The sequence below is a fragment of the Hibiscus syriacus genome, unplaced genomic scaffold (assembly GCF_006381635.1).
Source record: "Hibiscus syriacus cultivar Baekdansim isolate YM2019G1 unplaced genomic scaffold, ASM638163v2 tig00110332_pilon, whole genome shotgun sequence".
In the NCBI taxonomy this organism is placed as follows: Eukaryota; Viridiplantae; Streptophyta; class Magnoliopsida; order Malvales; family Malvaceae; genus Hibiscus; species Hibiscus syriacus.
The window spans coordinates 6,830,292-6,852,874 of NW_024062688.1; the positions used below are offsets into that span (position 1 = coordinate 6,830,292).

A 22,583-nucleotide genomic window follows, 5' to 3' on the forward strand; every position below is an offset into this window, starting at 1 on the left:
ACACTATTAAAAAAATTGAAACATAAATTACGTAACTTTAAAAGAAGTATCGATCCTTTTTATAAAAGGTATGGACACTTTCAATATAATAGGTAAAAATATGATGTAATAGGTAGCGCTTATATAATGTAATAGGTATCGTTTATATAATGTAATAGGTAGTGGTTATATTGTAAAGTGTCTATCCTTTTTATAAAAGTGTCCATACTTTTTTCACTGTGGAAAACATTAATTTAAGGTTATCTTTTGAGTGAGTTTTAAGATTTTAATTTAGTAATTATAGGCGTCTAATGATTTATTTTTTACGTTACGATATATATTTAATGTTGTTAAATTAAAAATTCTAAATAATATTTTATAAAATATCAAATAATCAAATAATTTTTTGTGCAAATGAAATTATTAAATTAATATTGTAGGTGGAAAACATGAAACACTATTAAAAAAAATTGAAACATAAATTACATAACTTTAAAATAAGTATCGATCCTTTTTATAAAAAGTATGGACACTTTCAATATAATAGGTAAAAATATGATGTAATAGGTAGCGCTTATATAATGTAATAGGTATCGTTTATATAATGTAATAGGTAGTGGTTATATTGTAAAGTGTCTATCATTTTTATAAAAGTGTCCATACTTTTTTCACTGTTGAAAACATTAATTTAAGGTTATCTTTTGAGTGAGTTTTAAGATTTTAATTTAGTAATTATAGGCGTCTAATGATTTATTTTTTACGTTACGATATATATTATTATTAAATTAAAAATTCTAAATAATATTTTATAAAATATCAAATAATCAAATAATTTTTTGTGCAAATGAAATTATTAAATTAATATTATAGGTGGAAAACATGAAACACTATTCAAAAAATTGAAACATAAATTACATAACTTTAAAAGAAGTATCGATCCTTTTTATAAAAAGTATGGACACTTTCAATATAATATAATGTAATAGGTAAATTTGTAATACTATCGGTATAAATATACCGGTTTACTTATAAATTAGGTAAATATAAGCACTACCTATTACATTATATAAGCGCTACCTAGTATGTTATTGTACTTTATAATATTTCCGGTTAAATAATATAACATAACCGGTATAAATTTTAACCGGTCACTTGTTTAACCGGTCACGCCGTATATTAACCGTTTTTTAGGCGCCGCACCGCAAAACTACCCTTGTTGGACACGTTTTATATTTAATATATTAATCGGCATTTCCTTTTGTAAAAGAAATAGTAATAGGTCAATATTTAAAAAGAAAATAAGGCCATAAGCAGTACAAATCAAATTACATCACCACTTGCGTTTTCCAAGACAATTGCTCATGGAATGAAGCACTAGTGGTGCACAAAAGTACATTCCATCTCAGTCCCATCCACTCATAGTGGTATCATAGTTTTCAGTATATCAGTATCAGAAAAGTTGAAAATTCAGTTCTTGTATCTGTGCTTATTATCAATCTGTACCACTTCTTACAAGCATTTTCCAAGTAATCTGAGCGCTTTGAATCTGCTGCAAACATGGCCAGTCTTGCCGATGTGCTGCTGTCAAAGCGAGTTCAAGAAATGGTCATCAATGGTGAAGAACCAGAGTCACTCTACATCTGCAGAGATGAAAAAGAAGCTGCAAATGGCTCATCCCCGTTAGCTCCTATTCCCATTATCGACCTCAATCTGCTCTCCTCCTCACAATTAACCTCCAAAGCAGAAGAAGAAAAAGAATTGCAGAAGCTTAAATCAGCACTGTGCTCTTGGGGTTGCTTTCAGGTTTGAAATCCAGCACTGTAAACCCAGTTTTCTTTTCTTCTTCTTCTCTCTCTCTCTCTCTCGATCTCGATGGGTTGTTAATTTGTGTCAGGCTATAAATCATGGGATATCAAGTTGTTTCCTAGACGAAATTCGGCAAGTGAGCAGGGAATTCTTCCAACAGCCAATGGAAGAGAAGAAAAAGTACAGCAAAGGAGTTGAAGAGTTTGAAGGATATGGAGGCGACCCTACCCCTGAAGAAGGTCAGTTCCTTGACTGGCAAGACCGTTTGTTTCTCACAGTTCATCCTCAAGATTTAAGGGTCGCCAAATTTTGGCCCCAGAACCCCAAATCTTTCAGGTAAGGCTATGTCTAATTTTAGTATACGGAGATATGGCTGAAAACTAGCTCACTCTTGTTTGAGTATGGATGAACTTGATTCGATTTGAATATTCAAAAATTTAAGGATGAGTTTGACTATATTTGAAACGTCACGAATTTAAAATTGTCAGACTTCGAATACCAAATCAAAAATTAAAACTTGATTCGAAAACTCGCTATCTTAAAATTTTAAGCTCGATTCAAGTTCAAATAACCTAAACTCAAAACTTTCTTATGCTTAACTCGATTTAACCTTGAACCCAATTTAAATATAAACCATAAGTATATGAAAACTTTATATTGTATTTAAAAAATAACATAAAAATATTAATATTATTAATAATTTAATTTAAAAAATTAAATTTTATTATATTTTTTCAAGTTACTCGAGAGTTTTTTCAAATTAAGAATTAAATAAAAATAACTCGTTTCGACTCGTTAAAAACTCAAGTCAAGATGATTCTATTTGAACGTTAACCAAAATTTGATTGAATCAAACTTGAATAGCTAGATCCGTCATTTATATCCCTATACGGAGGACCTGTATATAACATAAGCTGTTCACAGCATGCATGCTTCATAATTCCATTTTGCAGGGAAGTTTTAGAAAATTACACATGTAAGATGAGAATGGTGACAGAGAGTGTTTCGAAATCGATGGCTAAGTCGCTGGGGTTGGAGGAAAATTGTATCCTGGATGAATTCGGCGAAGGAGCGGCGTTGCAGGCCAGGTTCAACTATTACCCGTGTTGTCGGAGGCCTGAAATTGTTCTTGGGTTGAAACCTCATGCAGATGGCACCGGTTACACCATAATCTTGCAAGATGAAGTTGAAGGCCTTCAAATTCTCCAAAATCAGCATTGGTTTACAGTCCCCACTCTACCTGAAGCACTCCTAATCCTCATGGGTGATCAAATGGAGGTATTTACATTAACCTACATATCTATGCATACTTACTTCTTATAACTTTGTTACAATCCCGCTAGAAATATGAAATATCTAATATCTTTCGGGAAATATTAATGATTAGTTGATACTACTTCTGATAGGCCTATGTACCCTATCAAAATCAAATTCACGGTCATCTGATCATATCCACTTAGTATGTTAATCTACTAGTAGTGATTATACTTCTACAATGATACATGCATTATCAAGTTCCTATATAATCTCTCTATGACCGAGAGATGAGATGCATTCTTAAATGAAACCACAGAACTTTAACTTTATGTTCTACCTCTTCATCGAGGTGGAACATTTTGACATTGATCAAATGTCGGTTTTTCATCTGTTAATGTTCTCAACCTTAATCAAAGAGGTGAACGGTCAATAATCATCATAATCCATTTGATTTCACCGATAAGCTTATATGCCGCGTGCCGACAGTTCTAGACCTAACACGAATATGTGAGCAAAATGCCTTAAACACTATTAAGAAACAAGAAATGAGCACGAACTCGATAATAATCATTATAGCTTGTGAAAGTGATGTGAATGGTGATGTTGATCAGATAATGACAAATGGGATATGGAAGAGCCCGGTTCATAGGGTAGTAAGCCACATGGAGAAGGAGAGGACGTCGATTGCAGTTTTCTACACCCCACAAAAACACAAAGAGATCGGACCCTTAGATGGTCTGGTGAATGAGGAAACACCACCGCTTTTCAACAAGGTTCAAGATTACGAAATCACACATTGGGAGTATTACCAGAGAGGAATGAGAGCTCTTCATACTGCACGAGTTTAAATTACGTGTTGTCTCTTTATGTTTTACATGTATTCAAGGTGTTTGTGTTCCTCTTTATATCAGTATCGTTGATGAAAAAGGTACGGTTTTTTTTAAAATTGTATTTTAACGAAGTTTACAAATTTAAAGTGTCCAATTATGTGTTTTGGTGTTGGAACATTGATTCTCATCTGTCACCGTTATTGTATGCTTATTGGCAACTCTCTGGTAATTAGTAATTTATACTCTTTTATTTAAAAACTAATTATAAGAATGAAATGATTCTATTTTTAATTTATATTTGAATTCATAAATCTCACTATTACGGTAATATATGATTGATTAGGTATCTGATTAGATGTGGGGTTTTGAATATTACGAGATAAATTTCAACTTCCTTCACAGTATTACAGGCGCATCATCTATTTAATAAACTGAATAGAAACGCAATAGTTGAATGTTCAAGATGATTGGTATGTGCCAGTAAAGCATAAATTCCAGCTCTCAATTTACTAATAAAAATGGTGAAATAATAGCAACTCTACATCATTTTCCAATTCCTGGAAAAAAAAAGAACTTCAATTTCTCTTCCCCACACGCCAGATTGAAGTTATTAAAATGATGAAAAAGGACATTGAGATTACAAAATATTGAAAAATTAAACTCCAACTACAAACATACTTGGAAAAATAATCCCTACTTGATACACAGTTGAAGAGTAGGCTACCATGAGTGTAGAGAGAGGAAGGTTCTGGCTTTCCTGTTCAATCTGTGAAAACTACGGGGTATGAGATTAAACGAATTGTTTGTGAGAGTTTGGAAAGACAAATTAGAATTGAAGAGATGATTGGCACCTTCAAGGATGAAGGAAGATTGTCTGATGATAAATTAAATGGACTGACGGATGAAGTTGGTGAAATTAGTGGGGAAATGAAGGAGAATTAAGAGTTATGTAGTATCAATGGAAAAGAAATTCGTTGATGACCTTGAAGAAGTTTGATAAAGGATTTTTGGTCGATGATAAATTGAACGTACTGGTAGGTTAAGTTGGTGAAATTAGTGGGGAAATTCCACGAGGATAAGGAAGCGATTATTCAACACTTAGCTCGTATTGAAGAGAAAGCGGGGCATCAACTCTGAGTTGGGGGAAAATCTCTCAAATAACAAGGTGTGTTTTCTGTTTAATTTATGTTTGGGTTTAAATTATTATCGTGGAATGTGCGTGGGCCATGGAGATCGGAAAAGTGTAAGAGTAGTTAGGTCGTTAGTGAAGAAACACGGTATTAAAATTTTGCTTTTTCAAGAATCAAAAGCTAAGGAACTATCCAATAGGAAAATCGCGTCCTGTTGCGGTGGTAGGGCTGAAAACTTCCTTTTCTCGCCGGCGATTGGGTCGGCGGGTGATCTGGTTTGTGTGTGGGATTCTAATTTTTTTCAAGGTTGAATCTCATGCAATTCAACAACACTTCATAGCGATGATTGGGTGTATACCTCAATGGAGAAGTAAGGATGGAATCATCAACATATATGCTCCAATGACTTTGCAGAAAGGAAAGGATTTTTTTCAGAAATTACTAATGTCATGGCCTCATCTAATATCCCTTGGATCATTGGAGAGACTTAAAGAGGAAAGTAAGAAAATAGGCCTGTCAATAAATCGTGCTTCCATGGAAAATCTTGGACAGTTTATCGATAGCAGTGGTGGATCTTCCATTAGTGGGTTCAAAGTTTACAAGGAGCAACTTTCGGGAAATCCCAACGATGTGCAAGTTTGATAGAATTCTAGTGTCACTTGAAATTCTATCGTGGTCACCGGTTCTAAGCGTCGTGTTTCTCTCAAAGTCAATCTCGGATCATAATCCTCTTCTGGTCTGTGTTGAAGAGACTTTAAATTGGGTCCGCGGCCGTGTAAGTTTTTCAACCATTGACTCAGAATTTCAATAATATGATGAACGCAGTCCTTACCAAGTCACAGGGCTCAGGAATTAGTCAAATTTTGAGGGGTTCGAAAGTGGCTATTAAGAGATGGTTGAATTTGAGGAAAGAAGAGCCAGCTACTGTTACCCAGAATATAGAACAGAAGATTAGTTTGATCGAGGCCGAAATTCAAATGGATCCCTCCAACGCCCGACTTAAAAGGGAGTTGAATTTCCTGCGTTCTAATTTGTGGGACTTGCTTAGGATGGAGAAGAGGGAATGGCGTCAGAAATCCAGGCCCTATGGAATCCGAAAAAGAACCAAGCAAAATGCTATCCGAATCCCGGAGTAACCCTCCAATACCTCCAGCACTCCAATCTCTATTCACCGCTCCATCCACATTAACTTTAAAGTAGCCCGATGGTGGAGGAGACCAAATGGGGGGAGGGGGAATTTTTTTTCTTTAGTGCTGGACATGGTTCCGCTAATGACGGATCTCCTATAAGACAGTCCATTAAAATAGAAACATTGGGAAATTTGGCCGAAAACCAAGCTGCCAACCTGCTTCTGCTTCTTGTTAAAAATAACTTTGAAGTATCTAGAACCCCATCCTCAAAAATTAGGGAATTTCTGCATAACCAGACTGACCATAACACGGCGCCAGGAATAAACTTCCATATTGTAGACTGAGGAACTAATTCAAACCAGGCAACTAGAAATGCTGAAATATCATCAGGAAAGACAAAACACACCTTCCAAAACTGCATGAAACGCGACTATAATTCCCAAGTAACTCTGCAGGAAACAAATAAATGGGATACAGATTTGGAATTTAGACTTCAGAGAAGGCAAAGGTTATCTTCAGATCCAAGTATCCCACGTTTTATAAGTATAGTTTTGACAGCCAACTTTTTATGCATTACCTTCCAAACAAAAGACTCCACTTTAGGAGGCGCCACCCCAAGCCAAACCTGATTCGATCATATAGGATCTGATTCTCCCGAACCAGTCAATAATCTGATGCAGGACTTTACCCATTGCCAGTCCACACAAAATAATCATCCTTTATGGAGCTAAGTTAAAGTTGCAAAGTGAAGACATTAGTTCAACGCACAGATCCAATTCCCAATCACTTAGATTCCTGCGCATTTGAATGTTCCAACTCCAACTCGAGGCACTTTGAGACCTAAACTCAGCGATTTTGCCATCCTTATTAATTGATAGTGCGAACAGCCTCGGGTACTGAACCTTCAACGGAAAACTGCCCAACCCAACCAAACATCATGCCAAAAGGAAATTGATCTCCCACTGCCAACTTGAACTTGGAAGTGACTTCGCAAACAAAGGCCCACATCATCATTCCTAGAGTAGTTATTTACCACCCCATTCCGTATCCAAGAAGCTTGAGGAAACCGAACATTTTCCATTGAGAAGGGTGGGAAGAGGAGGGGTAATGTAACATCCTCAATACCGGGTTAGTGACTAAATCGTAAGGTTTCAAAATTTGGTAATTTAAATTAAAATAATTGAGTGGTTTAAAGACTTATATGAGAAATGAGGTGTAAGATCAAATTGAAAAGAATGGGGAATGAAAGGATAATATGGTCATTTGCAAGGAAAAGAAAAATATAATAATAATATATGGTATATATAGATACACGTGGAAGGAAGGAAAGGAAAGTTTAGAGGTTTCCAGAGTTCTCTTATTTCTTTCTTCTTCTTCTTCACGTGTGAAGCCAAGCAAATGTGAGTTTTCTTGTGATCAAATTCTTGATGAATTTAAGGTTTCTTATTGATCTTTAGTTGATAACTAAGCTTAAGGAAAGCTTAGATTATCTTAAAACCATAAGATGAGGAGTGTATGAAGAATTAAATAAAGGAAGTAGAAAAGTGAAATTTTGGAATAGGGTTCTTAATAAGAATTAGAAGTGAAATTTGACTTGTCATTAAGCTAACTAAGAAGTATGAGGTGTTAGAATTCAAATTAGAACATGTTGGAATTTGGGTTAGATTCTTAAATTCTACATGGAGAATTAGATTTATAAGTTTTAGAAGTATTTATTGGATAATAATTAGTTTAAGTAAGAGTATGCAAGTTAGGGATATTAAAAGAGGGGAAATATAAAGTGTCAAGTAGAGTTAGAAGAGATTTTCGTGCTTAAATGACATTTCTGGGCAATGTGCATCGATGCACATTCATTATGCACCGATGCATCAATGATAAATCCCAGAAATTTGTTGAAGGTGCATCGATGCATATGAAGTGCATCGATGCATTAATTTAAATACAAACATCGAATGTCGTCAGTGCATCGGTGCATAAGGAGTGTATCGATGCATTTCTAATAAAATGAACATCGAATGCCCTCAGTGCATCGATGCATCAGAAGTGCATCGATGCATGCCTCCATTAAAAGATGAAAATGGCTTTTCTTTTAGCCTAAGAAATGATAGTTTAGAATATACTAATTAGTATACTGATAAGTATCAATGAATTACTATGTAGATATCGAGCCTAAACGAGTTCTGGAACAATCGACAAGTAGGATCGATCGAGGAAAAAGCAAGGAAATATAGGTGAGTGCATATGCATAGCATGGATATAGTATTATAATCAGTTCTAGACTTATGATAAGTCTAGATTCAATATTTTAATAGATGATTACATTCCATATTATGAAACATGATATAAGTTTATACCATATGCATTACATGACATGAATATGCGGGAAATGATATGCCTATGTGATAAGGGTATGAAAATACTATGTCTACGTGATACAAATTATGTGAAGTGTGAAAGCCCATGTTTTGTAGATGAGAACTATAGGTATAGTTGGCATGCCAAGGGTAGAGGGTCTACGCGGTCCTTCGGGATATATATATATATTCTGTGGAACATGTGTGAAGTCTTGTAAGACACATACTTGATCCCTAGTATATGTATATGATTCTTAAGGAATAATATGTGGTCCTTATGGACATTATTATATGGCACTACGGTGCAATTCTACGCGGTCCTTCGGGATATATATATATTATGTGGAACATGTGTGAAGTCTTGTAAGACACATACTTGATCCCTAGTATATGTATATGATTCTTAAGGAATAATATGTGGTCCTTATGGACATTATTATATGGCACTACGGTGCAATTCTACGTGGCACTTCGGTGCAATTATACGAGCTGTGGTGACAGCATAGTGCACAACCTCACAATACTCACATACCTTAGGTTCTCAATATGGTATCATGGGCCAATAAACTTATTAATACAAATTCATGAATGTTAAAGTAATATGCTTACAGGTATGGATATTGGTGATGTAAACTACATTGATTAAGTACATGCTTTCAACCCATTTCATATCATTATGACATTTTTATTACATTTCCTTGTTATTATTATTACATTGCCTTACTAAGTCGATGACTTAGCGTGTGAGTGTTTCACACGTAGGATCCAAGAAAGTAGACGGGACACGTTAAATAGCTGGACAACATTACTCCTGCAACCACCAGATCAGAAGCAACTTAATCAGTAGGTCATTTTGTTATGTAAATGGCAATTGGCATGTAATTAAAGGGTTAAGTTGTGTATGCTCTGAATATTTTGGTAAACTTATATTACAATATGTATATTATCGTATTTTCTTAATATAAGTTCAAATATTTTGCTATTATTTGTTAAGAGTTGTGTTTTAAAAGTCAATGTAGTATCTCTGACTCATATCCGGGTCGGGTACGGGTTGGGGGTGTTACAGGTAATGTAGAATCTAAAACAGAATTAAAATGAAAATACTTCTATCTGGGTATTTTACTATAAAGGGTGAGAAGGGGAGGGGTAATGTAGTCGGTTCTTAGCAGATAACACTGATCTAGCTTGCACTTGTAAGAGCAGCGTGGACCACTCTTCTTCCCTTCTCCCTCTCTGTATTGTTCTCAAAATTTTCAAATTTAGAAAATTAGAAAAATAATTCCCATCTGACAGTCAACCTTGTCAGAGCTTCTCACCATGTTCCTCTCAGCTGTGAGATTGCTGACTTCAACATTAACCTTCCAAAGACATGTTTCATCTATATTTAGGTGTATAAACTTTTAACTTGGTACTAAGACTAGAGAGTTGAGAATTTATTTTTGTCAAAAGAATGACTGATGGGTGTGTTTCATCTACGCAGGCAGGGAACCTCCCTTTTGTTGAAAATGTTGCAAAACAAAAATGAAAAATCCCCACAATTAACTTTAGTTTGTCATGTTTCATTTATTAAATATAAAACAAGGAACATATTATGAGCTTCTACTGTTCCCTGCAGAGAAGGTCTTGAAGTGACGGATGATGTGTCAATTGTGGAGCACCTTCAGCATCCTGTATATGTAACTGAAGGATCTTATACCAACATCAAGGTATTCTTACCCTGTATCCTATGAAAGTGACACTCAATTATCTGCACACGTATAGTTTATTGTTTCATCCATAGGAGAATGTTACCTTGTTATATTTGCATCGAGGAGTGATGCGCTAAATTCTTGTATTTTGCAGGTCACGACTCCCGGATTCTGAATATGAACTCTGCTGATTGTCCTAAATAACACCTTTGAACACTTTCTGAGGTCTCCCAATTGCTCTGCTACAACTGAATTTGGGTTCATGTCAACATTGTGAGTGGCCTCTAAAAGGAGCCATTTATGAGTTTCTATGATCATCAAGACACATTAATTCTTTCTGAGGAAACTTGTTCCTTATTGCAGAGTTGCTATAAGTAGGAAGATTGTATATTAGGTGGCCAGGATAAAACTGTATTGTATACTTGGGCCTAAGAAAAGAAATTGTGCAGTAGAGGAATAATTTATTTTCAAGAATGTTTCTTGTCTCTTGTAATTTACTAAAACTTTGCATCAACTTTCTTGTAAGTCATAAATTTTAATTTCGGCAGATTTCATCATTATGTTAATACCACACATTCAACGTAAATTGAACAAACAAGCAACAATTCATAGCATTTTTATGGGTGTATTGTATGCTCACGCATATCTTGGCAAACCCAAAAATCAGAGAATCGATCTGTGCAAAGGAAAATGCCATCAAAACTGAGGGCTTTGTATGAAAAATAATCAGTTACAGGCAGCAACTGCAGGGACAGAGGGTGGAATGTGTCCATTTTTACCAAAATGAATTTTGAAATCCATAGTTTCTCTAAATAATTAGAGTTAGATCTTACCAAATCCAAATTCAAATCCATTTATTGAATAACCAGACAAAATTTGGATTCCAAGTTCCCAAACATAGCAAAAAGAGAATTTCTAAGAAAAAGGAATTTGTTCATGTGGATAAAATTAATGCTAAGGCTGGGTGGAGTAGGGGTGTAAACGAGCCGAGTCGAGCTCGAGTATTGCTGAGCTCGACTCGAAAACTCTGAAATGAAGCTCGACTCGACTCGAAAACTCGCGAGCTTAAAATTTTGAAGCTCGACTCGAACTCGAAATCCTGAACTGAAGCTCGTGAGCAGCTCGAAATGAAAAAAAAAATTCTTAAACTTAACTCGATTGAAGCCTCAAACTTAACTCGATTGAAGCCTCAAACTCAAACATGAACCTTAAATACATGAAATCTTACTGTATTTTAAAAAAAAATCAATACATAAATATTAATATTATTAATAATTTATTTTTAGAAAAAATAAGATCTTAATATATTATATTTTCGAGCTGCTCACGAGCTTTTTCGAGTTGAATATCGAGTAGCTCGTTTCGGCTCGTTAAGAACTCGAGTTGAGATCGAGTCGAGTCCATTCAATCCGAGTATTTATCGAGCCTTGATCGAGTCGATCTCGAGTAGCTCGCGATCTGTCTCATCTCATTTACAGCCCTAGGATGGAGTGTCTAGATCTCATGCAAAATTCCATCAAAACTTTAAAAAGACTTGAGTATTTGGAGTATTTGGAAAAGTATAAATGGCATTATTCGCAGGTATTCTATGTTAATCTTGGATGCATATGAAAGGGAGTGCCATAATAGGGTCAGGGAGTAACGTTCTAAATGAGAATGAAGACAAAGCAGAAGAAATTAAGCAAACGTTTTACACTGTAACCGGATCCTACCACTATATATATTTCTAGTTGCCTGCATCAGTTTAAAACAAAATTTCCAATAAAATTAAACAGAGCAAATGCCAAGGGTAGAACAACTTGAAATCCAATCTGCAGTCATATGACATTCATTCATCAACTAAAAGAGCTACTCTGTTTTACTTCCAAACTAACAACAAAGCTATGAATATTGCATGCTTCATTTCAACTGGTTACTAGTCCAATTTATGGACCTACTTTCAAACTCTAGCCCTCTTGCTACTGCAACTTGGGCACTTATACTGCTTGATATGTTCAGCCTTTGCGGGTGTAATTTTCACGCATTTTCCATGGAACCATCTCTCACAGATATCGCAGCAAATCCAGAACTCATCGGTGCCATAGCTATCCCCACATGCACCGCAAGTGGCACCCTGTTCATCATCCTCTTCATCTTCTTCCCCACTCTCATCCTCTTCCTTGGATGGTGGAGACATCTTCACCATCTTGCTCTGAGGTTCAGATTGGTGAGACTGCAAGCACCAAGTTATCAATGTGACATTAAATAAGAACCTATAAAAGGAATCCACACAGAAAACAGTCAATACCGCCTTGGCACTTGATTTGCTTTTGCTGCTGCCATTGTGATTGGCAGATTGGGCTTTTGGTTGCTTGACATTTCCTGTGACAACTTCAAATATAGTTGGAAGGTCATTTATCATCTGGAAGAGTCTTTTCCTGCAAAATAAGACAAAAGTCAAAAACCCTATTAGCTGTATCTAATTTAGATTACACAGGATAAGGTAATATGAAGAGCAATTGGTTGATATCATGGAAATATCATTTAAGAGATAGCAAGCGAACAGTTATTGCTCTATATCCCCATTAAACAGGGTCATTCCTTTTCCCACACAACAGCCTTTGTCCCTTACTGTTTTATCTTTCAATATGCTTCCTCACCGTTACCACCAGCCCACTGCAAGTATGGAACTGCAGACTCATTATGCTTCTTTAAAATTCAAATTCAAAATCTCTGAAACAAATCCATGGTAAAATATCCCTCCTAAAGCACGTTCTGTCCTACTAATCATTATCACTCAATTTGGTTTGTCTGATTGCTTTTCAACTCTTTCCATTTGTCCCTTGTTTTCTTTTCATTTTGTATTTTTTCTAACCTATCTCTTCTCTACTACAAAAAGAAAAAAAACGCAAGCACCAGCCAGGTAGTGAACTAGTGAAGGCCGCCAGGTGCACTCAAGGCACCAAGACCTCCATCAGGCACAAGGTGCTAAAAATGTGCCCACCCGAGTTAAATAAGTCGCACATATAGATAATTATATATGTAAAATGCATATGGAAAATTACGGAGTATATGTAAATAAGAAACAAAATAAATTTACCTTATCCAATTAATTAAAGTACTTTTAATTAAAACATGATAGCAATAATAGTTCATAACTTTTTTCATTTTTAAATGTTAAAATAATAATTTCATTTCAACATGATTCATAAATTTAAATATTAGCAGATTGATAAAACTCAAATTTAAAATAGGCATCATATGTTCATTAGTAAAACAGCAAGTATTAATGGCTAAAAAACGTAAAACAGCACATTTTAAACTATTAGAAAAATCTAGAACAAAGACTGGTCAAATATTTAGGAGGAACCAACGAGGGAGCTTCTTTTGGAATAGTCTTTTTCTGCTTTTACCACGTTTTCTTTTATCTCTCACTTTTCATTTTCCCCCAACTCACTACTCAAAACCTGATTCATTTTCTTTCCTTGTCTTTATCCTCTAAAAATATTATACTCTATTTTTGGCCTGGGAAAGCTAAAATCGGCTTCTTATTTTTCAAGTTTTCAACTTTATTTTCTGGGCAGATGACCTCATTGAAGCAATTCTCTAATCTTCTCTTTTTCACACACAACAAAGAGGTCGGCTTCAATGAAGCCAGCTTTTTCTTGCCTTGCTTTGAAGCCCAAAGCACCAAGAGGCAAGCGCCCCTTTAAACCCACATGTATGAAGTGTAACCCTCATTTTTCATGGCAACTGGGCAGGCCTAAGCACGCCTTGACAAAATTGGCACCAACCAAATGGACATACCTAAACAATGTATATTCATGTGCCTATGTGCTTTTATTGAGAAATGGTCACAGGGCATCAAACCTTCACGTAGAGCTACGTTTGACCTTAGCTCAGCCATATTAGAGAATACACATGCAAGTAAGCAATTTCTCTTTAATAGGAAAACAATAATGTGCAAGAATTACAATAGACTTTAGTTAGCATTACATAATAGAAGAGTTGTCAAGGACATAACAAGTACTATAAGTGTTAGAATCATATATTTCCGAGGTGAAGGACAAAAGAAAGTGCCCGCCAGAGTCGAGGAGCAATGTGTACAAGTATGTAGTTTTCTTATTTATGTTTGTTTATATATATAGAAAATAAGGTTAACATTTATGATTGATAAACTCTAAAGAGTCGTCCAATTTATCCAACAAAACAAGGAGTTTTTCTATTGTCGTTGGCAGAAAATAAGCTGTGTAAACTGAGACTCAATGAGCGATATTTGGCAAACATACCTCTCATTCTTGCCAAACCCAAATCGTGCACCAAAATAGAAAGCAACAGCAAGCAACCACGAATCACTGTGAACAGCAACCAATGATAGCCAGTCCTTTTCCTGCATTCCATCTCTAGCAAAGTTTATGCCCAATGCAGGTTCTGGAAGCTCAGGAGGCACCTCCTCAACAGGCAAGTTAACTTCCCATGTCTCATTTGGAAGTCCATATAGGCATAAGTTCTCCTTCTCTGAAAATAAATTTAGTTCATTCAGGGGGAAATGTAAACCCAGAATTTTAAAGAAATAAGCTAGCTGAAATGAATTACGACAAACGTATCAGACATTATCAAGTCTTAAGTAATAAATAATGCATCATTATAGAAATATTGAATGATAATCTCAAAATTTTCTAGTAAACCATAAATATAATCTGGTAGAGAAATAAATACTCAGTTTAATCAAACAACTATTAGCACCACATTCCAGTTGTGATTTGTTAAATAGAATCAGAACCCAAACTGCTCCCTGCAACTGAAATTTAAGAAGGTATAATTACATCTGAGATACCATGTGTAATCAAGGAGAGTATGAAAAAACAGCATATTGAAATCAAAGAGTAATCTTCAACTATAAATTAAGAGAATGAAACATTTCGTTCCCACTCTAAGTTCATTGAAAGCAAATCTAAAGCCACGATGGACGAACCATAATGAAGAAATTATAAGTAGTTCTGAGAGTGACATTAAAGAGGACAAACAGCTCAAAGACACCATCGCAGTCAACGCTGCCGCACCTTTAACTACGAAAATGATGAAATATAGAGAAAAGAGAGAGAGAGTGAGAGAATGTAAGCCTACCAGGATCACACAGTTGGTAGAACTTTTCAACATCTGCCACAAGAAAACCCAAGTAAATAAATTTAATTTCTTTGTAATTCCCAAACCAAACTTAAAAAATTAAAGGAGAAAATAAAGGCAATCGAACCAGTGGTCAGAGCCTTAATCAAGCCAGAACGTCTGCCCTTGAAGTCATTGAAGACCTCTTCTACCGTTCTGGGTATTGGGTGTGGTATACCTTCCATTCGCTTCTCAGTTTCTCTTCACAAGTAAAACTATATGAAGGTAGCACGTTGAGGAAATGCAAAATATAAGGGTTTTTGTTTTGATAAGAATTAGAGAGCAGCAAATCAGAATTAAAGCAAAATCTGAATTAGGGCTTCGTTGTAGGGTTTGGGGAAGAGGGAATTTTGGGGATTTGCTTTAATTGGTAAATAATATACTCTGTGAAAGAGGAGAGGAAACGGATAACGAAAAGCAAAAGCCAATATTAGAACATACAAAAAGATTTGACAAGGGTTTTTTTTTTTAATTAAGCTAGTTTTCTTCCACCTATCTTCATTATTTAGTAATGGCTTATATAGCAAATAACTACTTAAAGTATGTCATCTTTTTCATTTAAGTTAAAATATGTTTTAGTCAAAATAAGTATATAAAGTTATATTTTTTTTTATTAAAATAGGTATTTAAAGTATTTAATTTTTTCATCTAAGTACCTAAATTATTCTTTAATTAATGTCACATGTCAACCTTTTTAGAATTTAGATGAAAAAGTTTGAATAGTTTAGGTTCCTATTTGAACATAAAATACTTTAAATACTTTTTTAGACAAAAAAATATAATTTTAGATGCTTATTTTAACATAAAAAACACTTTAGATAGTTACATGAAAAAGAATGTATACTTTATGAAATTATTTAAATATAAGCTTCTAATAATTATTTTTTATAATTTAAATATATAAATATTTAAAAATAAGGAATTTCAAATTAAAACTTGAGTATCATTTATTGAAATTTTAAATATTTTTTTAATTTAATATAAAATTTTGGAATAAACTATATCTATGATCACTAAACTATTACTCATTTCCATTTTGACCATCAATCTTTTGATATTATCAATAAAACCACCAAATTATTTAATTATCGTCAATCAAGCCACTTGTCATTAATATTTAACAGACAGAGTGACGTGACAGTTAAAAATTTGATATAATTACACATTTGGTCTTTATTACTTACATATTCTATCAATTTAACCTTAATTTATAAATTAAAATAAATTTAACCCTCAAATAAAATAGTATCATATCACCCTCTAATTGAAATAAAATTAATAGTGTGTAATTGAGGATATATGAGATCTTGGGTTGTATCACTAGGAATAAACCCAACTAAATTGTGATATTATACAATTAATTTTCTTTTAATCAGAGGGTGATACGACACCATTTGTTTTGAAGGTTAAAATTTATTTTAATTTATTCAAATTAGGACTAAATTGATAAAATATGTTAGCAACATAGATCAAATGTATAATTATACCATTTTTAACTTTCATGTCACCTTATCTGTTAAATGTTAACGGCCAATGGTTTGGTTGACAACAATTAAATAATTAGGTGATCTAATTGACAAAATTAAAAGATTAATAATCAACAAGAAAATAAAAAATAATTAAGTGGTCATAAGTATAGTTTGATCACCAAAACGAGACCGTGGAGTTTATTAGAAACGAACATCTCATTTGATCAAACGATACAAAAACCACAATTCAGTCATCGATGCAAATTAAGTCTATGGAGTCATCTATGACTTTTTTAATAGGGAAAATTATTAAAATATTTTATGTTACATAGATAACCTCTATGCAAGAAAGATCTCGAGTATCTAACATTCGTTAAGAAGTTTCATACCATTGACAAGAGATATTAGAACTAATTTCACCATCATCTGATCGTATCCAGCTTGCCTGTTAGTTTATGGATAGTCATGATAACCCTTCGACTAACACATGCATAAAGAATCACTATAAAACTTCTCGATCAAGTCCGAGAGAAGGAATTGAACCACCTCGCCCTCACTTTCCTTTAATTTGCCTCTTTATAGAAATAAAAATACTTTAACACCAACCAACGATCGATAAATCATCAATTGCAACTCTTCGCCTAAACTAAAAAGAGTAAACTACTTTCAACCGTCACAACTCATTTGGTCTCATATGCACTATTACATGTTTAAAACAATATGCCACGTCAAATACGTAAAATTCCAAAAAAAAAAATAAAAAGACTAAATCAATTAAGAACACATAGTATAAGGACCTTTTTCAGAATTTAAACTAAAATGTAAAAGAAGAGAGAAAAAAAGCATAAAATATACGTAGCTTTCCGGAAAGAAATTGTCAGACATAACTATAAATGGAACAACAGTTTAAAGTTCCCTAACATGTAGTGTACAGAACTGATCAGAATTCAAAGGTTGGCCTTACATCTCTCCTACATGCATGACTCCATGTTTAAACCACACTATCTTCCTTTAGGTTTGAATATAGAATCCTTTACTCCAACTCACCAGCATTTCATTAGATATTTTGCAATTAACAAAACAATTTCTTCTTCTTTTTTGTGCACTCTACATCAGCAAACGTACCTTTGATCATCTCCTTCCAAGAAAGAAACTGAAATAAAGGATCCTTGGTAATCCAAAGAAAGAAAAAACTACATCCATTGCTGCTAAAGCCTCTCCTCTCTCGATTGTCTAGCCACCTTTTCATGTTGTATCGATGGTAATGGGCACGCACATAGCCAGGCATGTGCGCACACCTAACCTTTCGTTACTGCTTCTGCTTTTGTCTTTATCACAATTGCTCTTTTTCTCAACCGGTGACGGTACAGATATGGAGAACCTTTTAATATTCAAGGATTCATTAGCAAACCCCGCGAATCTCAGGAACTGGAACGCTTCCGTCCGTCCATGCAACGGGGATCAAGCAAACTGGATGGGCGTGATCTGCGTTGGAAACAAAATATGGGGTCTGCAACTCGAAAACATGGGCCTAGGAGGGAAGGTGAACCTCGAAATCCTCGATGAAATGCCTACGTTGCGCATCATAGGCCTGATGAACAACAATTTCGAGGGCAGAATCCCTGAGATGAAGAAACTAGGTGAGTTGAAGGCTTTGTATTTGTCAAACAATCACTTTACCGGGGACATTCCTGGTAATGCATTCCAAGGTACGAGATCCTTGAAGAACCTGTTTCTGGCGAATAATGGCCTCACAGGTGAAATTCCGTCGTCGCTGGCGGAGCTGCCGAATCTTTTAGTCCTGAAACTGGAGGGGAACCAGTTTGCGGGTCGGATACCTGATTTTAAGCAGAATGTGAAGGTGGCCAACTTTGCTAACAATGAGCTAGAAGGTCCGATCCCTGCAACTTTAAGCAGCATGAGTGCAAGCATCTTTACAGGTAGCTGTTGCATTCATGCATTTATAGATTAAAAATGCTTGTATTCATCTTCCTGCCCATTAATTGTAATTGTAGTCCATCTTTAAATGGGGGGAAGTTTGAAAGTTTTCTGTTGAGGTTGAGATAAAATTATAAGTTTTTTTTGGGGGGGGGAGGGGATAAAGTTAAAATATTTTATGTTATAAAGATTAAATTAAATTCTTAATTTTTGAGAAACATCTATTTTATGTACTTAAATATTACTACATATAGTTCCTTTCAAGAAAAAAAAATGTATTACTTGCAGTTTTTCTCTTGTTAGTTCTATTATTTTATAAAAACAAATTGTAAAAATGTATTACTTACTATTAGATAATGATCCCATTTTATTATTTATATTTATTTTTAAGATTTTATACTTGCTTTCAATTTCGAATTATAGTTTAAAATCAATCATATTTAAGATTTAGTACGTGTTTATGGCTTGAGTATTCAATTTTTTATATTAGTTTTAGTTAAAATTAAATTGATGTTTATAGTTTTTCTATGTGATAATTATAAAGTAGTATATATTCTAGATATTTCTTAGTCACTAATAACACACACCCTACGTGTAGATGTAGACGAAGAGGAGAACAATATTTTTTTTAGACATTAAAATTATTTCACTGATTTTTATAGATGTTACATGTTAAAAAGCATAATGGAAATTTATTAATATCAACATGCGAATTTACATGCACATCGAATAATGAAATGCCAAATATATTGATGAGCATAATGGTGTCAGGTTTTCATGTTTTAACAGCTTCTTAGTTGAAATGCATATATGTATATAAATGTTATTGCAGGCAACAAAAATTTGTGCGGGCCACCTCTGGAGATCAAATGCCCCGTGACCAGTCATCCACCACCTGCCCCAGCTACACCATCACCAACCGCCGCCGCAGCTAGCCGCCCTAGCCCCCAAGTTTCGCCCTTATATAAAAGGACAACATCAGCTCTGGAAATTGCACTGATCCTGATATCTATACTGTTACTGTTGGCACTCATTGCAGCAATCATTTTCATTCTGTGCAAAAGGAAACAAAAACGTGGAGCATCAAAGGAATGGGATGGTGATGACTCCTACAAGTTGTCAGCTGCCAGCGTGGACCAAGAGAAGAGTAAGTTTTCCGAGTGTGGAAGCATGGTGAAGAGGAACGTGGACTACGGGAAATTGATATTCTTGAAGGGCGAAGCCGATAGGTTTGATCTGCATGATCTGTTGAAAGCGTCGGCTGAGGTTCTTGGAAGTGGGAATTTTGGGGCTTCGTACAAGGCGGTCATAATGAGTGGAGAAGCTTTGGTGGTGAAGAGGTACAAACAGATGAACAATGTGGGGAGGGAGGATTTTCATGAGCATATGAGAAAGTTGGGAAGGTTGAACCATGAAAACTTGCTGCCACTTGAGGCTTATTACTATAGGAGAGAAGAAAAGTTGTTCGTTTGCCATTTCATGGAGGATGGCAGTTTGGCCAGTCATCTTCATGGTAAGTTAAGTTTTTGGTTGCCCATAATCATGCCTATGATGATAATTATGACTTTTTTGAGAACATAACAATTTCAATTATTGTTATATCTACGAATTTTCTTCACTAATAATTTCTCTTACCATTAAAATTTTCGAGATAAGAGGAGATCTTAGAAGAGTTTTCCTCCACCAACCACAGATTTTGGTGTTTCATACATTCCGATCAATCATCTTCTCTTGACATGATTATTGACAGACTCACGTGATTTGTCAAAACTAAATCTAATGCTAGATGGCCATATTCACGTGAGCCTATGAATATCAATCATAATCCTAAGCTTTACATTGACTTTAAGAATCACTATAAAGTCTCTCCCACCAAATTAAAAGGACTTCCCTTTTCATTTTTTAAGCCTCATATCTATTAGATATTAAAAAACCATATGACGTTAACCATAAGTATAATAACCATTGATCATTGCTTGCGACTTTATGCTAAAAAATTTTGATTATTAGATATAGTCCTAAAACTTCTCCCTTGGTAAGGACTGTTTAGTTTAATTAATAAAAGTTAGTAATTATTTACACTTGTTTTGTCTAGGCAATCACTCATCAGATAAACCCAGTCTTGATTGGCGAACTCGATTGAAGATCGTAAAGGGCATTGCCAGAGGTCTAGCATATTTGTACAACGAACTCCCCATCCTAGTGGTACCGCACGGTCATCTGAAATCTTCCAACGTGCTTCTAAACGAGAATTTCGAGGCACTGTTATGTGACTACGCTCTAAGACCGGTGATGAACCAGGAGCAAGCCCACATGCACATGACTGCCTACAAATCACCGGAGCATGCCATAAACGGTCGCATCAACAGGAAAACAGACGTGTGGTGCCTTGGAATACTGATACTAGAGATCTTAACAGGTAAGTTCCCAGAGAACTATCTAACACCAAGTTATGACAGCTACAACAATCAAGCCACATGGGTGAATGAGATGGTTAAACAGAAGAGAACCGGTGAGCTTTTTGATATGGAGATGCTGGGAACTAAGAACAGCAAGGGAGAAATGATAAATCTTTTGAAGATTGGGTTGAGTTGCTGTGAAGATGATCCTGAAACAAGACCGGAGTTGAAGGAAGTAGTGCGAGAGATCGAGGAGTTGAAGGATAGAGATGAGCGTGAGTTCTCGTCGACATTAGGTGAAGTAAATGCAGTTATCTCCGGTAGAAAGGTGAGGGGTGGATTTTCATCCTTTAATCTTTGAGCATTTCTATGTATTGTGGGTTTAGTTGATAGTAATTATCTTAATCTCTCTCTCTCTCTCTGTGTCTTAGATAGTTTCTAAATTACATGCTGAATGGATTCCATGAATAAACAACCATGAAAGCTGTTGATGTAATGTTGGGATCTTGATTCTAATAATATAGATCTCTTCCATGCACAACAAAACTCCATCTAATTTAGTATTAAATTAGGGTTATTAATCAGGTCAGGTCTTCTTCAATCTCTAGGGACAAGCCCAAACACATCTTTAACTAAAAAAAAGTTCCGTTCAGCCTAGAATTAGAGGGGGAAATGGATTACGTGAGGTGAATATTTTGGAAGGAGGTCTCAGCTATGGTTCATTTTTTTATATCCATGGAATTTAATTTGATTATTCATTATTTGATTTAGGGTAAACCATGTGTTTAGTCTATCATTTTAGTTTCTTTTTGGTCATCCGACGATTAATTTTTTAAAATTACATTTTAGTATCATTTTAATCCCATCTTTAAAAAATTAATGAGATTTCATACTGTTAGAGCAATGTATACGGAAATTAAAACTTTAGTGGCACTTTTAAAAATTTTATGTACTTTTTATTATTATTTAAATTATTGTTTAAAATGTTAAAAACATTAAAATAAAATTTTGATTTTAATTAAGGGTTGAATATGATATTATCCGTTAATTCAATATGCCAACGAAGGTACTGGCCATTTTGTAATAAAATCAAAATTTTAGTATTATTTTTATAATTTTTAAAAGTTTAATGCTAATTTTGAAAATTTAATACTCTTTTGTGAAAATTACACAAAAACAATTGAACGACCCTAAAGACCAGGGATACGAGTTTCTTCTCATTCTAACGCTGACAGACAAATCGGTCGCCCTATCTGATTACCCCAACCCATTCGGCTAATCTTCCAAAAAAAAAAAAAGGAAAAAAATTACTGTTATTCAATTACCCTAACTCAACCGGCTAGCTAATCCTTTTTCGTTGCACTGCTGCCATATTCAAGTAAGCTGCTTGTCTCTTAAAGGTTTCTGCTTCATTTACCATGTATTACTAAACATATTCTGCTTGTTTTATTCAAAGAA

The 22,583-nt window shown here is 34.7% G+C and overlaps 3 protein-coding genes and 1 long non-coding RNA gene across 5 annotated transcripts; 2 read left to right on the plus strand and 2 right to left on the minus strand.

Annotated features, from left to right (window-relative positions):
• Positions 1 to 1,466: 1,466 nt before the first annotated feature.
• LOC120119614 (codeine O-demethylase-like) lies at positions 1,467 to 3,928 on the plus strand. The gene is made up of 4 exons (XM_039139428.1): positions 1,467 to 1,782; positions 1,874 to 2,121; positions 2,739 to 3,063; positions 3,654 to 3,928. The coding sequence occupies exons 1-4, from the start codon at positions 1,537 to 1,539 to the stop codon at positions 3,888 to 3,890; spliced, it is 1,056 nt and encodes a 351-aa protein (XP_038995359.1). The 5' UTR covers positions 1,467 to 1,536; the 3' UTR covers positions 3,891 to 3,928.
• On the minus strand, positions 2,956 to 3,599 carry LOC120119617. The gene is made up of 3 exons (XR_005515850.1): positions 3,572 to 3,599; positions 3,368 to 3,375; positions 2,956 to 3,085 (listed from the first exon to the last, which is right to left on the minus strand). It is a non-coding gene; the product is annotated as an uncharacterized LOC120119617 (long non-coding RNA).
• Positions 3,929 to 11,934: 8,006 nt separating the features above from the next.
• LOC120119615 (PHD finger protein ALFIN-LIKE 7-like) lies at positions 11,935 to 15,700 on the minus strand. 2 transcript variants are annotated; one of them, XM_039139430.1, is made up of 5 exons: positions 15,408 to 15,700; positions 15,281 to 15,313; positions 14,443 to 14,671; positions 12,461 to 12,591; positions 11,935 to 12,352 (listed from the first exon to the last, which is right to left on the minus strand). In XM_039139430.1, the coding sequence occupies exons 1-5, from the start codon at positions 15,502 to 15,504 to the stop codon at positions 12,114 to 12,116; spliced, it is 729 nt and encodes a 242-aa protein (XP_038995361.1). In that variant the 5' UTR covers positions 15,505 to 15,700; the 3' UTR covers positions 11,935 to 12,113. The 2 variants fall into 2 exon arrangements, with proteins under 2 accessions (XP_038995361.1, XP_038995360.1); XM_039139429.1 differs by having other exon boundaries at positions 11,935 to 12,386; positions 12,462 to 12,591; positions 15,408 to 15,699.
• A 2,294-nt stretch (positions 15,701 to 17,994) lies between these two features.
• On the plus strand, positions 17,995 to 21,486 carry LOC120120039 (pollen receptor-like kinase 4). Its single transcript, XM_039139794.1, has 3 exons — positions 17,995 to 18,728; positions 19,559 to 20,239; positions 20,822 to 21,486. The coding sequence occupies exons 1-3, from the start codon at positions 18,047 to 18,049 to the stop codon at positions 21,484 to 21,486; spliced, it is 2,028 nt and encodes a 675-aa protein (XP_038995725.1). The 5' UTR covers positions 17,995 to 18,046.
• The last annotated feature ends 1,097 nt before the right edge of the window (positions 21,487 to 22,583 follow it).